A 17944-nucleotide genomic window follows, 5' to 3' on the forward strand; every position below is an offset into this window, starting at 1 on the left:
GAATTGAGACTTTGCAAAAGGTCAGACAAGCATAGGTGCTCTCTACATTTTGTAAGGAAATGGGTACGTGTGGTGGTAGAGAAAGGAGATGCAGTCTCTGACTAAGTAGGCTTTTTATTATAGTTCACGCACAGTAGTCATCATCATCATCATCTATTTTTAAAGAGCCAAGTTACTTGGTACTTCTGATTCTCTAGGAGAGACAAAACTCCTTCACTTACATCTAGCAATCTAGTCAGCCACCTCTTATATTTTTATGATTATTACTTTTGTAATGTTGTCCTTTCTTATTGTTTGCTTCTTGTAGACTGATAACACTGCGGTGTTCTCGGGAAGTATAACTCAGGTTGGCAGTCCTGTTGGCAGTGCAATGAATCTAATTCCCGAAGATGGGCTTCCTCCAATTCTCATCTCCACTGGAGTAAAAGGAGGTGAGAGGAAAACGTGGCAGCTAGCTTTGATGCTTACCAGTTGCAGTTAACCCCTTAAGTTACTACGTTTATTTTAAAAATAAGATGCTGGCAATATGCTGAAGAGCTGAAGAAATTCACAATAAGTACTCATGTGGTTGAATGTCATGACATTCATTTGCATGACTGATCCTTCTTAGTGTCCAGGAAGAGCCCCGTTCTGGCAATGAAATTACTGTAAAAGGTAAAACACAAAGCAGAAAGAAAATTAACCTCAGTCCAGAAATAAGTGCTATTTTTTTTCCCTAATTGGACTGTGGGGAATGTTCCACACAGAGATACATTTTAATTAGCCATATGAATATTCATGTTTCCCTTTGAGGAAAGCTCTTGGAACGTTCACTCTATCTGAGGCATCCCAGAGCACTGAATTTGATGGCACCATTACACAGCTTGGCCTGCAGTGAAGCTTTTAGTAACTGTGGTGTCCACTCCCAGAGTATCCAAATGGAGGAGGATTCAGAAGAAGAAAAACTAAATTTTAAAAAACTAAAATATGTTGTTTTTTTTTTCTTTCTCTGACAGTTGCTTTCCTCAATCTGATTCATGACATCCTTTAATGCATTCCTGGGATTACCTTATATTTCGTCTTTGAGTTTTCTATTTCTATAGAAAATTTTTTGCTAGCAGAATGTATTTCTGATGTTAAGCAGGAAGTAACCTTTTATTGCAGGGTACTGGCAAAAACAAATATGCAAGCAGCATTTCATTTCAAAACAAATCTGTTCCATTCTGTGTTAACTGTTCATGTGGGTGCCTAATTATTCAGTCTCTTCCGCAAAAAAGAAACAAGGAGTGAACTACTTAAACTACAGTATACTTTTCTCCACACAACCCACATCTTACAAGTGCAGCAGTTTTATATAGATAACTTCATGTAAATCTTATTTTATATGCTGAGTTGGTTTTGTTTCATGTGCTGTCACATACTGGATTCTCCTTGCAACATTTTACTTCCAATATTGTAATTCTATTTAAAAACATTCCAACAACATTTTTCACATTAGAAACTGAAATTACCTTTCTTTCTAGATAATTATAGCAGGAAAGTTAATATATTTCTTTCAAAATCTGTTTTCATCAGTGTACCTACTTTTTTGTTAAAGCTTAAATGCAAAATAGATTATCATCACTCAAATGGATGAAAAATTTACTTTTTCTAGTCATATGGAGCTAATCATAGATTGAAACTACAGGCATTTTCTGAGTCTTCTGTTGGGATCCATTTTACGTGGGATTTAGACCTTCTATGATCTTTTAAAAATGCTGTTTTATATAATGTTCCCCCCTTTGTTACCTTCCTATTAGTTAACGCACTGCAAGTGCACGTTCTGTGTTGTAGGTATGGACCGTGTGCCGTGTTTGTAGTCCAGGGCTGATGCTGCTATGCTTTACTGTGATATAAATGACTGGCTTCATTATCATTTGGGATTTCAGTTGAAACTATGACACATTTTGATTTGATTTCTGTTTTCTCCTCCAATAGATTTAAAAAAAAAAAAAAGATGATTTATAAAACAAACTACTCTTTCCTAAAGGAAAGAGTGTACAGGGGTTATGCACATAAATACTATTAAAGTTTGAATATACCTAAGAAACAAACAATCAAACCAACAATACTTTAAATAAAGTTTTTTAAAAGGTCAAGCAAAATGCATCAGAGCCAGGCTTAACTGATTATAATACAGAGTACTGTACCGATGGGTTAATGCCTTCACTTCGTGTTTACTTGTTTCTTTTATAGACTATGCGGTAGAAGAGAGACCTTCGCAGATCTCTGTTATGCAGCAGCTGGAGGATGGTGGCCCTGACCCTCTTGTATTTGTTCTAAACGCTAATTTGCTGTCTATGGTAAAAATCGTAAATTGTAAGTTCTTTTATTAAATAAGGCTTTGGATGTGTGTGTGGGGGAAATTATATGCATATTATTCCTAGGAACGACAGCATTTTTATTTGGTAGGATAGTCTCTGAAAATGTGCATGGACTTAAAACTTAGCCATGTTAACTTATATTATAAAAACTCTTTTTGCAGTGCTTTAGGCATTGATACAGATAATTTTGTATAGGAAATATAAACTATTTTTGAGACTGGTCTCAAAAATTGAGGCTCTATCTCCTGTCTGAATACGGCAAGCTATTTTATCACTCATTCTTCCTCTGGCTGCTTAACTCTGCAAACCCAGAGTTGTTGAGCTGCTTTTGTTTCGGACGTGCTTGCTTGTAAGGTAGCAGATTTAGAATGTAGTTTGTCTGTGTGACAGATATCAGACCCATGCATGCTGTAAAATCGATTCTTGCAACAGCTCTCTTTCTGTAGTGAAATTTAGGCGTGTTCTGTGAAATTCTGATTGTGTGTTTTGATCCACGGTTTCCTCTCTGCAGATGTGAACAGGAAGTGCTGGTGTTTCACTACGAAAGGGATGCATGCGGTGGGGCAGTCGGAGATAGTCATTCTCTTGCAGTGTTTGCCGGATGAAAAGTGTTTGCCCAAGGATATCTTCAACCATTTTGTGCAACTTTATCGGGATGCCTTAGCAGGTAGGAATGCTTTCTGTTAAGATTGGGTTGGATGGATGATAGTACTGGATCGGACACATTTCTATCATTTAAAAAATGGCTACTCTTGTTTAAAAGATTATAGAAAGAGAATAAAGATCAAAGCTGACAGGGGACTGAGTTTTTATTGGTGATTACTACCTGCACTATCTACTACCACTACAAATAAAAGTACTAGTGAGGTGTTGGTAACATGGGGAGCTGCTCTAAAGATCTTCCAGCCTTCCTCTGGGTGCCAGCACACAGTAAGTTTGACGTGTAAAGGCCCTGCGTAGATTATTATAGCAATGGAGCAGGCGAACTGTCTCTGTGACAACCTTTGTGTTGAGCAGCAATTGCTTAATATCTGCTCTGGCTACCTCTGCCCCGCATGGGGCTTAAAATTTCAACGAGGGTAACGCATATCTGAAATGAGTGCTCCGCTTCCTTTAGTGGCAAGTGTAGTAGGATGCTCAGCAGGGCCTATAGGTACTCTACTAACGTTATTTCTACTTTTTTTTTTTCCATTTGAAGGAAGGGTAGCTTTTCTAAAGATTCAGAAAGAAAATTTAGAGAATCATTGTGGATACAATGTTCAGTATCCCGAAACCAGGTAGTTCAAAAGTCTGATTCCTATAGTATATGTCTGTTGCCACATGATGGAGATGATGTTTATGCTGTAAAGTAATATATATATATATACTTTTTTATACATACATATATACATATGCCTGGAGTGAATTGTAGGTGTTGCAGTAATTATCCCAGAATATTGGATTTTAGTATCTCAGTCACAAGACTGTACTGTGTAAACCTTTATACATTTTACATTTGCTGGGTAAATGGGCTGCCACTTTTAACTATTGTTGAACCTTAGAATTCAAAAAACGTTTCATGGTAAGAAAAAACAGAAGTACTTGGTTCCATTGGTTAGAAAATAAAAGCTAATTTTCCAAAGGTGAAGTAGCCTCGTGTGCAGTGCAGGGCTGTACACTGAAAATACATATACAAAGGGTTCTGAGTAATCATTCACAGTGCCTTTGCAGTGACTAAATCCAACTGTTTAATGAAATAATTACAAAGATTTTTGTCTCATAAAATGTTTTGATACAACAAAGGTCAGCTTGTCCAGAGAGGTCGCCAGGTTCCAAATATGCTATTATCATATTTCATAATGCAGTTCATATACAGTGGAAGCAAATGCATTTCCAAGCCTCACTTAATTTGCAATGCCTTATCTTCTAATTATGATGGTATTCAGAGGGAGATAGATATGAAGAAAAAAACCCACATATATATATATATATGTATGCACAAATATAATTCCAGTTGTGTATATTGCAATGAAGCTCTATATAATTACACTTCAGAAATACATAATTTATATCTCCTACATAATGTATTTGGAATTCTTTTTTTAGTGCTCTAGTGGTAGTAATTTGATATCCTACAATTGCAATGGTGCAAAGAGCTGCTTGCTATTGTGCAATTTTTAATCAGAAACCAAACTTCAGTGTTTAAGAATTCCGCTCTTTTAACGTCCTTTTGATAGTGTTTGCTCTATGTCGTATTTCAGACATGTAGCAGAAACAAATGCTCACCTTGAGTCGCTATATGATATAATATCAAGCAGCACTGAAGCTATCGTAGAACATAGCACCTAGATAGATTCCCATAACATTCTGTGATGCCGCCTGTCAATACCCATCCTTCTTTCTTTCCAAGTCATGCGTGTATGAGAGGGAGAAGTATATATTAGCATATTTGCAGCTCTGGCTCTTTTCAACATTATTCAGCCAGAGAGACAGGCTATGGTGCTGCAGGGGTTTCAGTTTGGAGGCTGTAATCCCTTGGAAGTGGTTAGCAGTTTGTGTGCTGGTGTAGATGCTTTCACGCTTCCAAATTTGTTCGTTTTGGAGGTACTGCGCTGCTTCTGGAGATTAGATGGTAGAGATTTAGAGAAAATGAGAAGTCCCTGTAGAAATCAGGGGCTATTTGAAACCCTGCCTCACAGTGTCATTTTTTTATTATATAATAGATTGATTTGAATTTATTTTGCAGTCAGGAAACTGAAATAAATTTTGTGGGTGTTTTTTATTTATCTCCTAGAGTAAATGTTTTCTTAAAAACAGTCATAAAATAAAAAGACATATATAGTATTCTTTATTGGACTGAAAACAAGAATTGCATACAGTGATGTCGATCTTGTCTTGGAAAGAGTTTGGTTTTGTTATGTTTGTTTTTAACTGAAAAATATAGCCCCCCCTTTTATTTAATTAAAGCCCAAATCTGTAGCGTTTTTTTTTTTTTCCCCCCATGAGCCATTTATTTACTAGCTTTTCATGCTCAATTTTGGATTCTACATTGGAGCCTAGAAGCCAAAACCTGTACGTCCTTGTGCCTCTTCCCCGCTGTGCTCTCCTCAGAGGTTGACTTGTTACCCAAGGGCAGTCCTGGCCTCTGCGCTGAGCGTCGCGCTCAGCCCTTCGCAGAACGCGCTTCGGGCACGAGCAAGCAGGGGCGGCAGAGCCCAAGTTGTCCTTCGGATTCATCTCCTATTTCAGCACGGATAAGATTTCGGTCTGTTGCAGCACTGCTCCAGACCTTCATTCATTTTCTTTTCGTGGAAAGTCTTCAAACTCAAGCTGTGGTCTGGTGTTAGGACTTTATAATTGTAAAACAATGAAGGGATTTTGAAGGAAAAAGGAGATTTTTCACTACAGGTTGTATGCATGTGAGGTATCATAAATCGCAAAGTTGTTAATTAAGGCAAGTATTAATTGTTGTTCTGTTTCCCTTGCTTTATTTTTCCTGTGGCCCCTTTGTCATCAAGATCCCTGTTGTGTTGCTTTGTTTTGAAATTGAGAGCTAGTGGTTTCTGTTGTAGTAGTAATCCCATGATTATCGGTGTCTGGCTATAAGCCTGGCAAGAGATCCAGTGAATGGAAAAGTGAGAACTTGTGCCCATCTGAACGGGTACTTGGAAGCAGTTGAGTGTGTTAATGCAGAGCTGCTAGATATGCCGTAGTGCATCAACTTTTCTTTGATGGAATATAATCAATGCTATTGCTACTTTTGTAATAAAAATGCAAATCTGGCAACTCTTGAAATGGGTTTATCATCTCCATATTTTTGGGGTTGTTCTGGATGAGGATAGATCGATCTCAATTGTACTTTTAGTGTATTTTTTACATAGTCTGGTTTTAATTAAATAAGCTTGTAGCTAATACAGAGTGGATCTATAAAGAAGTCCATGTAGATGTTCTGAACTGAGAACAGGCTGAGTAAATAGTGCACCCTTGCAAGTGTCTCATGAAAAGATGGACACAAGGTGGGAGGGGTTGGAAGGCCGCCCCAATGTAGTTTGAGGAAGTCTTGGATGCTGATAACTGCTACTCACGTTGCTGGTAAGCGAAGCATCGTGTCCCTTGTCAATATGAGTAAGTTCTTTCCGAATTACTGACGTGCTTCAATAAACGGCTGACAAACGTGTTGTGCCAGTATGTTACATCCATGGCCTTGTCTCTTCTGTGTCTCTGTGGCCCTTGGTGTGGTAGTGACTGGGTTTGTGTTGCTTTTCCAAAGAACATGTGCTTTTTTGCCCTTGAAGAAAATCCAGCTGGCAAGATTGTCCCCAGGTAAATACTGCTTTGGATCTGCTGCTGGGGACCTGGGGTGCTCGGGTTTGCAGGACGCTGGCAAGGTGTTCGGTGCTCGGCAGTTCTAGGTTGTTACTGGTGACCGTGGAATGAGGCCTGACGGATGCAGCTCCCGCTCTCCCACGCTACGCACATAGGCTTTCCCTGAGACCGGATGCTGAAACCAGCCTGTTGACCTGGCATTAACCAAATTATATGGGGCACATATCAGGAATGTAACCTCACTGCTTCTGGCTTCATCACGTACTGAAGGCAAGAAGTAAATGCAAAAATCTTTTTACTTTAGCTTTCCTGGTATGAAATGTTTTATGTGAGTCCAGAAAGGATTGCCAAACTGCTAGGCAAAGTATATTGTTCAACAGAGGAAGATGCCTAAGTGAAGAATTCAAAATAGGATGGATCCTGACTGAAGAGAAAGTCACGTCAGTGGACACAAGCGTGATTTTTCTGAAGGACTTTACAGAGCTGCTTTGGATTTAAGGTCAAGGGTAATCCAGTATAATTGAGAACAGAATAGATACTGACTTCCTGCAAAGCTGCTTTAGATGCATCATACACACTTATGGCACTTTCTAAATAGTAATATTGATTGTCTAATGTTAGGTGCTAGAATTTAATATAAGGAAAGGCACCTTTCTGTTCACTCCAGGATTACTCCAAGTTTATCTCCTTTAGAAAGGAAGCTGTGATATTTTGCAAACTAAATTACATGCCTTTGAGAAGGGTAGGTTTTTTGAGTTCTTCTGACAGCTGCACTTTCTCTACAGGCTTCCGAAATACTGTTCTGTGCTTAAAACCCGCAGCAATGCAGGGGGCTGGGTTTCACCTTGTTGAGTTGGCAATATTTATTAAAGTAGCTGTATGGCAAATTAAAGTACTTGTGTCAACACAAATAAAATGTGTATGGAAGTTCGCTCAGAAATATGAATGTTCAGTAACTTATTAGTTGGAACAGGACAGACAGGAAAGGCTGACAACCCTGGTCAGATATTTGTGGGAGAAGCCCCAAAAGGCTTTTTGACCTTGGCTTGCTGGTTGAAAAGGGCTCTAGAGAGGTGGGTAGGAAAATGCTGCTTTGATTCTTCCCATGCTCTCCACAAAGCAGGAGGCTGCATGTTCTTATAAACAGAGTTGCAGCACAATTATCTAATCCCAAACGTTTGTCCTCTTAGTGGAAACCTTTTGGAGCCTGCACTGCAGCAGCTGCTCGTGTCAAAAGGAGCAACCTATAAAGCCGTGGCTGATGGTAGCAAAGTGCTGAATAGCTGAGTTGCAGATTCCTCTCTTGAGGGTTTTTTCATGTTTCTGTTGGCTGAAGAATTTCTTGTTAAGGCAGCCCAAGCATGTGAGCCTTGAAGCTCCATCTCCTGAAACGGGGAAAATGAGTAGTCGTCCCCTTCTGCTGCAGCACTTGGCACCAGTCACCAGTGGAAATGTTTGCTTGCTTTGTCATGGCAGTGGGCAGTGCTTCACGTCACCAAACCATACAGTTTTGTACAGCTTAGTTTTGCCTCGCCTCTTTCACACAAAAACTACGTAAGGGTACAGAATTAGGTTCTGTTCAACAGTTTATACATTTTAAGGTTAGAAAAGACTGTTATGGTCATGGTGTTGGAACCAAGAACCTTACCAGGTAATTTTACCATCCAGTCTGTAGTTTCTGTTTGGATAATAGCAGATGGGAAGGGAGAAAGGAAGTATAAATGAAGAAGAGGAGATTATTGGGGGTGGGTGGGAACTGGAAACGAGCAGAGTTGAGACAGAAGGATGCCAGCAGCTATTTTAGATCAGAGAAAATCTTTCCCGAACACCAATTACTGCATTGGTTTGCACTCGCTGGAGGGATGCCTGGGCTGCTGCATTAGCAGCGTATTCACTGAGCAGGCACCAGTGATACGGCACAGGCTGACAGAGAAACGCTTTGCAGCTGGGCAGGAGCAACGCTTCTCAGCAGCTGACAACCTTTGATGAGGCTCTGTTAGTCCTTCAGTTTGAGGAACGGCTACTTTTCATCCGCTGAGCGTTTACAGAAGTTGTAGGCGCTGAGAATTCTGGAATTAGCTCCGGGCTGGTGGTGCCAGCTCTGGCCTGCGTGTACGTGTAAAACTACAGCTCAGCTTTGCAGGGCGGCCACAAACCACGAGGCAGCCTCACCTGCCACGGGGGGCCGGGGCCACTGAACCCCGTTGTCTTCTATCGGAGAACTTGAGAGTTTGGTTTGTGCAGCACCTTGTGGGCACAGCAGAAAGAATCCAACTAAGGTGCCCGCAAATTTGAATAGTTTGGAAAATCCTGCTCTTATTCGGTATTTGGAGGTATAAAAGGAGCCTTTTCTCTACAGACCTGCCAGCAGCAGTGGTATTCTCATGCCGGCGCTGGCTTCAGGGAGAGTTGCTATGACCTGAGACTTTCACACGGGATCAGTTTAAGGGACAGACTTGACACCCTCCCCCTCAAACCAAACAAACCTCTCTGCTTGGTTAACCTTTCCTTTGCTGGCCAACATGGTACTTGTTATATTTTCCTGTGTTTGTAAATGCTCGGGTATGATTTTTAGGCTATTTTGCAGTATAAAACTGAGAAGGTTTAATTTGAAGATCATATTTGGATTACTGAGGATGTCATTATAATTGCATTTCTGTGACTTGTGTTTTTTACTTACTTAAGACCTAATGCTCGTGTGTGTGTGCGTGGTGAGGAAGAAGGGGCACAGCATTTCTTTTTCTCTGCCTTGAGTTAGTTGTTTTTTTTTTTTTACAAACATTGCGTTACGAGTTGGTGGAGAGAGAGCAGAAACTCCTACTCAGCAGTCTCTCTTTGGATCGTGGATGATGACTGTGAGAGAAACTGAGAGGCAGTTACTGCTAGTGAGGAGCGTCGGCTTCTCCGGTGTCCTCTACACTCTGCAAAGAGAGAAGGGAGCATTTAGGCGTAGGAGCGTGGGCAGCAGCAGGTCCCCGGGGTCAGCTCGGTGCCGCAGGAGGGGAAGCCCTGGCGCTGCGGCAGAAGCCCTGGAGGTCTGTGTGGATGCCTCGAACGCGAGCGACTGCTCGTGAGTGGTGTGATCAGCCACACTGTTCTCTCCGAGATGGCTTGTTTCTCTTTGAGAGCAAATCAGCGCTATTAATATTCACGTCTTCCTATGGAGAATAGTGATCAGCTGTTTTGTACGTTATTTGCATGCTGTTGTTAACATTAGATAAAAGGAATCACACCATGGTTCTTTGCTCCAGTGTTAAGTGCTGCATTGGATGCTATAATAATCTAATCAACATGCAGATTCATTCAGGCATTTCAGCATAAAAATTTCTGGAAATTAAGAGCATCAAAGAATAAAAATTGAGTAAGATTTAGTGGTATTTCTCCCCTGTGTCTTTCCCAGTTGCATTTTACATAAAGGATACTAATTAAATAAACACTCTTTTGTGTAATTTCTCAAATGTCCCAGATCTTTAATATGTCTGGGCAGGCGCTCCAGTGGTTTGCGTAAAAGGAAGGACAACCCATGGGCATTAATCGTTTGACCGGGTGCATTTGTACACGCCTCTCCTTGAGCTCTTTTCCTTGAAGAGAAAGGAGGAGGCATTGCATGTAATTTGCAGTGCATTTCCCTATATGCATGTACAGCTAGGAAAACGGAGGAAAAAAGGAGAGGTGGTGGGTCTGTGACCGTAGGTACTGTCCCAATATGCTTGTAAGCATGACTCAAAGTCAGTCAGGTGCAGAAATGAAGGTATTTGCGCATGTGCCTGAAAATCTGACTTCTTAACAGTGATAGTACAAGTATCACCAAAGGTGGATCAAGTGCAGATACCATGGCTTTGGTGACTCTAGTTTAAAGCAGCTATTCCATAATAGACTATGTAGCTTTGCACAAGCGGTAGCCTGAACCCCCACAGGTAGCAAATCTTTGTTGTGTGATTAATGGGCATTAATGAGAACTTAGCTTCAGGAAGCAAAATATGTTTAATATGATTTTTTTTCTCTCTTCTGAAAAACTCTTTAAATTCTTGATATAGCTCTCAATCTCGTGAAATAATAAGCATTTTTGTTCCTAGGTAACGTTGTGGGCAACCTGGGACACTCCTTTTTCAGCCAGAGCTTCCTCGGAAGTAAAGAACATGGGGGCTTCTTGTACGTTGCGGCTACGTATCAGTCCCTGCAGGACCTGGTGCTCCCAACCCCACCCTACTTGTTTGGCATCCTCATCCAGAAATGGGAGACACCCTGGGCTAAAGTGTTCCCCATCCGGTTGATGTTGAGACTTGGAGCCGAATACAGACGTAAGTATTGTAGTTCTTTTAGCTGTGATAATTTCTACAGGAGACTAGATTCTGGTTTAGAGAACACCCAACCCTGAACTGTTACCTTTCAAAGCCATATGAACTTAAACAGGCAGGTAAAAACTGTTGTTGCTGGTGCTTCATACCCACACTGCATCCAACTGACAGCACAGCAGTCCTGAGGTTGTGACATGACCTACCGCCTCTTTACAACACCTGCACTAGCTGAGCAGGCAGATTTTCATGGAGGCAAATCTAGTTCTGAGCAACTGTTCGTTGCTCACTTAATGACCCGAAATAGAGCAATGCGCTGAACAAGTCTGACTTAGCTGCTGTGTTTAGGACAAATGACAGCTTTGAGATGTTAAGCTCTTTCCATGGTGAAATGGAAGAGCGTCAGCTGAAGTGAATATTAGTCGTTAGCATAACATTAGCATGAAGTTAGGATAAAATCTTTTTCAAAAGACACTAGCCATCACTGGTTCAAAGAGAGATTATTGTAAGTGTGTCCACCATGACGGGTCAGAAGTTTGCTGTATTGCTCGTTTGCTGCCTTACTTGACTGGTCTGGTAAAGCTGTGTTATTGTGAAAATGGTCTGTTGTCATTTTTTCACATGCACTTACCAGTCTTTCTGTAGATTTAATGAAATAAGCTTTAGGATATGCCTTACAGTGATTTGTAAGTTTAACTTGTGACATGTAGGGGACATCATTTGGAAAATTTTCATAAAATATATATGTTACAAGAGAGGAAAAAAAATCTTCAAAACTTGCTTTCTGAGGATGAGAACTGTAGATTAAACTTGACTAAACAAACATTAGTGTTAAAGGTGTCGATGTTTTTGCATGCATCTGTGAGGTTTTTAAGTAGTGTATTTATTCCTGTCAGCATTTAAAAAAACAAACAAAGATGCTCATATTTAGGATGCGACATCTGTTTTTAGCACAGAAACAAATGCTTTGATATTCATAGCTGGAAGTACCTACTCTGGGTTTGTTAGGAAGCTGAGGCTTGAGTCTCTTCTATGGCCGTGAGCTGGATTTGGGCATATTCACTTGTCCTGTGACTGCAGATCGCTTCCTCCGTCCCCTCCAGGTAGGGGCTGCTTTTGTGTGCCAGCCTTCCCCAGATGCATCCTCTTTTCTGGGTGGAACTGGCAGATTTTGGCTGGTTTGTCCAGTACTGCTGGATGTGCAGCAGATCAGTTGCAGGAGTCACTCTGGGCTGCTGGATGTCCAGAAAATGGCTGCTGAGCTTCTGCAGATCAACCGTCCCGTTTGAGTGCAGGAGTCGAGCGCCTCTGGGCGCAGCTGAGCTGTTGTGAAATCTGGCGCTTCTTGGTGCGTTGGGAAATGGCGCACGAGTTGGTCAGCTGGGTGGGGTGTGCGTAGGAGCTGTGACGCTTTCCACACGCGTCGGTGTGCAGAGCTGAGCGCGTTGCCGTCAGGAAATCCTGGTGATGTTACTCTGACCTGCTGAACATTTTGCGGCTCCTTCTGACTACAGTGGGAACTGTGAAGATGTGCAGCGTTTTGGAAACCAGGCTAGGTGGGCGCTTGAGGATAGCTAAGGAACCTTCCTCCAGACACCTGCTTAGAAAGCCTTGGCGTTATACGTTACTGCATGAGTCATGTTGCAAGCTCAGTTAGGGCTTCTACCGCAACATAATGGAATGTAGCCAGATCCATACAGCACATACTGAACGGCATCATAGATGTTTTATCAGTCTGGCCAAGTCAGCTAAGGAATGCGGAAATTTTGCACCATTGACATACTGTAAATGTCGTCTTAATTCTTTTTGACATACTCCGGTAGAGAATTTGCCACATTTTCAAGAACTGTGGAAACAGAAAATGAAATAATTTTGGTATTGTCACTTCCGTATGTCACACATGTCAACTGTAGAATCTAAAGGCTTGTGATGCTATAGCAGGGGGCTGCGGGATGGTCATAGAAACGGAGAAGTCATTTCCATGAAGTACCTTGAGAAAGGCATTTAGGCAGGTCATCTTTGCAGTCATCGTCCAAATTGCTGCGTGTAAACCTACAGTTTGGTACTTGTATGCATTCCACGTAATTCTTCTCACTGCTGCCGGCGTGATGGGCAGGGAGGCATAGCACACATGGAAGGCACGTTATTCTAATGCCACACCATTCCTCCCTTCTGCTTTTTAACTCTGGTCTTCCCTCCAAACCTCTTCTTTTGCTGCTGCTTGCCATAGTCACCCGAGAAGATTGTTTGGTTTTGCAGCATCTCTCAGTAGGCAAATTTGAATCTGACTTTTTTTTTTGTCCTGTTTTCCCTAGTTTACCCCTGCCCGCTTTTCAGTGTCAGATTTCGTAAGCCGTTGTTTGGAGAGACTGGACACACCATTATGAACCTGCTTGCAGTAAGTGCCGAGGTTGCACGTTCCGTCGGTGTGCATGGATCAGCGGGGGGAGAACTGCGCTCTTGCACATAGTAGCTGGCACGCTTAAAACACGACAAGAGGAAATAGCGGGCATTTGGGTGGATGATCTGCTATTACTGATACCGGATATCAACTTTTGACAGTGTGGTAAATTGTAAAAATGGGCCCAAATCAACATCCGAGACCTGGCCACCTGGGAACGTTTAGTTCTGGAAATAAAAGCAATAATTGCTCAGGTTCCTTCCTCAGAATTGCTCGGTCATGGCAGTGTTTAGTCACAGCTCTCTGATTATAGTTTCGACTGAAACGAACTTAGTAGCTCTTCCTACTTTGCTGATATTTTCAGTACAGAAAATTCCCTTTGCATGATCTAATCTCACCGCTAGAGAAACTAATGACTATGCGGTGATGTAACAGCACAGAGAACAAACTTCCTTATATACAGTAATGACATTCAAGGCTGGAGAATACAGATTTTTGGTGTAAGAAAATCAGCAAAATGACTTAGAGACATCCTAATCTTTTTTGTGTGTGTGCGTACTTCAGATACACAGGTTACAAGCTGAGGTTCCCTCCCTCCCTGCCTTTCAGTCACTGACCGCAATTATTTTAATGGGCTCACTAGTGGTCACTAGGTCACATAGTAATGATGGTTATTGTGCCTAACTTTTTTAAAAATACTGTTTTAATTACTAGGACTTTAGAAATTACCAGTACACGCTGCCTGTGGTCCAAGGTTTAGTGGTTGATATGGAAGTCAGAAAAACCAGCATCAAAATTCCCAGCAACAGATACAATGAGGTAATGCTAAAAATAAAACGTTTACTGTTTCTTTGTGGTTGGAGGACTTGTGATCTAAATGAATTTCATTTTATTTACTGCTGCTAATGAAAACTGTCTCAAAATGTGACTATAAATGCATGATGCACATGTTTTGAGAGAGAATGAGGATGTGGCCACAGGAAAAATAGATACATGATTGAATTTTGTATTAGCTAAAAAGGAAGGATAATTTCTCTTCTTCTTCAGAGCTTTTAATTACTTCTATATAAAGTGTAAGTGTAAATAATTGAAAATATTAGAGGATTGCAAATACTGTTCTGACTTGAGCAGATATCATCTATGTTGTATGTGTACACACTCCCAGCATTTAGTTGTTGGATTGCTGATTATTTTATATGAAATATGTGTATGTATTTAAATTTTAATAATTTATATTTGATTTCTGGTGTGAGAAACTACCATTTTTTTCTACTAGTTAGGATTCAGTGTTGTTGACAAAGCTGAGTGACAGAGATCTGAACAATAATGAAAGAAAGCAAGGGAGAAGGTGGTGATTTTGTGGGCCGTCTGCCTGAAGAGCAGGGGACAAATGGTCAACTTGGTATTTTGAAACAAATGAGCAGTTAGTGACCAAAGGAAACCTCCTGGGCAAAATGGTGTTTTTAAACGTTCTTCTAGTATCAGACGAGACTACAGCTTTATCTCATGGGAGAGTTTCCCTGCAGGAGGCATTTGGGTAAAATAATAGTGAGAGTGAAGAGATGCATTAAAAAAGGAAAAGGTGTTCTTATGTGAAGTCTGAAAACATGACGCTGGTGAAGCAAGAAGATAAAGGGTCTGTTGTAAGGTATGTTAATTCTTGATGATGCTGTGAGAAACCAGAAAAGATCACTAACGCTTGCACCCAATCTGAAATTATTGTACTGGGAAAGTGCATGAATTAAATGGATATTGGCATGCAAGATGCAGTTTAATAAGCATTAGCTGTGCCCGACGTTTACAGATGTGTTATCTCGGTTCCTTACTAGACGCTGCACTAAGCTGAACTTTGAGGAATTTCCTGTGTTAGGCAGGACAGCAAAATCTCCGTATCGTGCTTGTATTCTTTCTGGTGTGAAGCAAGGGTTCAGCTTTTTAAATGGAGAAAAGGTGTTATTTATTCAACATTATTGTATGCAATCCAGTTGGAAAGGTTGAATTTTAGAGATTTTTTTCATCGGAGATTTTTTAAATCGGTTTGATTTAATGTGAATTAAACCACAAGACCTTTACTTGTTTTCCCCTTGTAAAGCAGTATTTAATTAGCAAAGAGAGTGTCATTCGAACTCTCAGAAAGTTAAAGACTCATTTGAAATCTTATGCATGGATTATACATGGTGAGTTCAGATTGTAATTGAGAAATTAAATATTTAGTATATAGTTTTTCTTATTAAATACATAGCTTTCTCTTCAAAATGATTTTCTTTTCCTACAACTTCCAGTGATACTGTTACCTGTCTGACACTATTCAGTCCCTCAGCAAAAGCGACTGTCGTTTTTTAGTGAATTGCCACGGTACAAATACAGTGGCCCCGTCCCGTTGTTTCCGACTAAGCTAAAGGCAACTGCTGCCCTCCAGAAAGACGGCTGCTGCTTAGCCGAAGTCTTGGTTTTGGAGCATGACATGATAAACTAGATAATGAAATACACTGCTGCCTGATGCAAAATCTTAATCAAGTTCCCTCCCCAAACATTACACCTGTGCACATTTGTCAATAGTGAGCAGCGGCTAATGTTCCTGACGCTATAATTAAGGTTTTACGTTAGACAGAGAGAGATAAATGTGTTGTGTGTAGTGTGCATGCTTATCCGCTCCAGGAGGCAGCGGATGTGCAGTTAAGAGTGTGAATGCTGTTAAGAGATGACAAATAATTCGGCAATTTCCTTCTCTGTAGGGTTTTCACTTGGGGGAGGGGGGATGTAATTTAATTAGCTTTTTAAATAAACAAAATAATTATTTTAATAACTAATAGCTATTTCATAATTGCAATTAATAAATAATAATTCAGCATTCTCCTTCTCTTCAGGGTTTTCACAGGGGTTTGTGTGTGTAATTTAATTAGCTTTTTGCTTTTTTAAAGAAAGAAATGGTTTATAGTTTTGAAACAAATTCCAAAGATAGATGACTGCTTCAGTTTTCTTTTTGGAGCAAAGATCTCATAGTCTGAGTCTCCGTGAAAGGGAAGTGAGGGGGAAAAAAGGAAGGAAGCTGTATGATTTACAAGGATATTTTTTTCAAAGCATTTAAGTAGATGTTAATTAGAAAAACTGAAGTGAAGGTATATCACAAAAGTTTATGGGTGCTTTCTGGAGGCTTCCTTTCCAGAGAATTAAAATGATATCTGGATGTCCATGATTCAAGTCTCTTTAAAAAGCCTTTGAAATAGGGAGCATTGATCCCAATTTCAGAAATTCATGAGGATGAGGCACGAAGAAACTAAAGCTTTGATGTTGGTCAGAGTACAGACTCATGGCAGAATTAGGATTAATGCATTAATGCCGTGCGTCTGAGTCCTGGTCTTTCTGTGGAGGCAGTATTTTTCATTTGTGATCTATATCATCCATATTATAAGCAGCTGTAGTAGCATAAACAAGCCAGACGTTACATCCAAATGTTGTTGTTTTTTAAATGTATTTTTTAACATGGCTGGAGAAAGTAACTTTTTCAACCTTCAGCTGTCCGTCATACCATTTATCCTAATTACTTAAAAGGTAGCCCTGTAAAACATCTAGATGATAAAAGGCCTGAGCCCCCTTTTCAAAGGAAATTTATGGTTCTGAGTGCTGAAACCTCTCTTGAAGTGGATTGAGAAGCTTACTCTGTCCGGCTGCACTGTTCCAGGAACCGCCTGTTTATGGTAGTGCCTGATGAACAGGGTAAAAGTGGTTAAACCTTTTTGTCTGCAGATGATGAAAGCCATGAACAAATCCAACGAGCATGTTCTGGCAGGGGGAGCGTGCTTCAACGAGAAAGCAGACTCGCATCTGGTGTGCGTCCAGAACGATGACGGGAACTACCAGACGCAGGCCATCAGTATCCATAATCAACCGAGGAAGGGTGAGGACGGGGGTGCGCGGGGAGGCCTTGCCCCCGTGCTCTGCATGACTTGTCGTTTGCTGTTCGTGACACTGTTACGGCATGTGGCTTCGCGAATCTGTCAGAATTGGGTTTGTTGGTATTTCACCGAGTTTCTGCTCGTTCAGAGGAAATAATTCAGAGCACCCACGCTACTGAACTGGCAGCTTTGTAAGCTAGACACGCAACGCAAGGAATGGCAACACCTGGGAACACCTTGCTCTGTCTGCCCTTTGCCCCTCTCGGCGTTTTATTCCCCTTGCAGAGCCTGTGATCTCAGATGTCGGGGCACGGTGTGCGGTTCGCATCCTGCGTACAGCCCACGTGATGCTCCTCTAGGTCAGCAGTGCTGTTCCGAGTTTGCCTGAGCAGGGAGGAGATCAAGCCGGCATAAAATAAAGCCCGTTACAGCTTGCCTCCCTTGTAAACGTGGTGACGCTGCTTGCACAGTACAGCCTGGGAGAGAGGGCTCCAGAGCTGCTCCGGAGGTCGCAGTGCTGTAACCTCCGTAGGCAACGTTCCTGTGTTAGTAAAGAGAGCAGTCACTGGCGTTACTGGAGGGCACGGGCCAGGCTGCAGTTGCCTGTGCTTGACCTATATACTATGGGAAAGGAGGAAGACTGGGTTCAATATGGGAGAAAGGTAAATAAGAACAACCAACAGCAGCTGCGTTTTAATAACCCAC

The 17944-nt window shown here is 41.2% G+C and overlaps 1 protein-coding gene across 3 annotated transcripts in view; it reads left to right on the forward strand.

The window, feature by feature from the left end:
* The window catches only part of ZFYVE9 (zinc finger FYVE-type containing 9), a 71129-nt gene that overhangs the window by 36363 nt on the left and 16822 nt on the right, over nt 1-17944 (forward strand). For all 3 annotated transcript variants that reach the window (XM_067301249.1, XM_067301248.1, XM_013950609.2), the window contains exons 8-14: nt 308-431; nt 2215-2337; nt 2854-3009; nt 10724-10948; nt 13258-13340; nt 14058-14162; nt 17091-17241. In XM_067301249.1, the coding sequence (XP_067157350.1) occupies nt 308-431; nt 2215-2337; nt 2854-3009; nt 10724-10948; nt 13258-13340; nt 14058-14162; nt 17091-17241 (967 nt within the window). The remainder of the gene's footprint in view (nt 1-307; nt 432-2214; nt 2338-2853; nt 3010-10723; nt 10949-13257; nt 13341-14057; nt 14163-17090; nt 17242-17944) is intronic.

The sequence above is a fragment of the Apteryx mantelli genome, chromosome 8, assembly GCF_036417845.1.
Source record: "Apteryx mantelli isolate bAptMan1 chromosome 8, bAptMan1.hap1, whole genome shotgun sequence".
NCBI lineage: Eukaryota > Metazoa > Chordata > Aves > Apterygiformes > Apterygidae > Apteryx > Apteryx mantelli.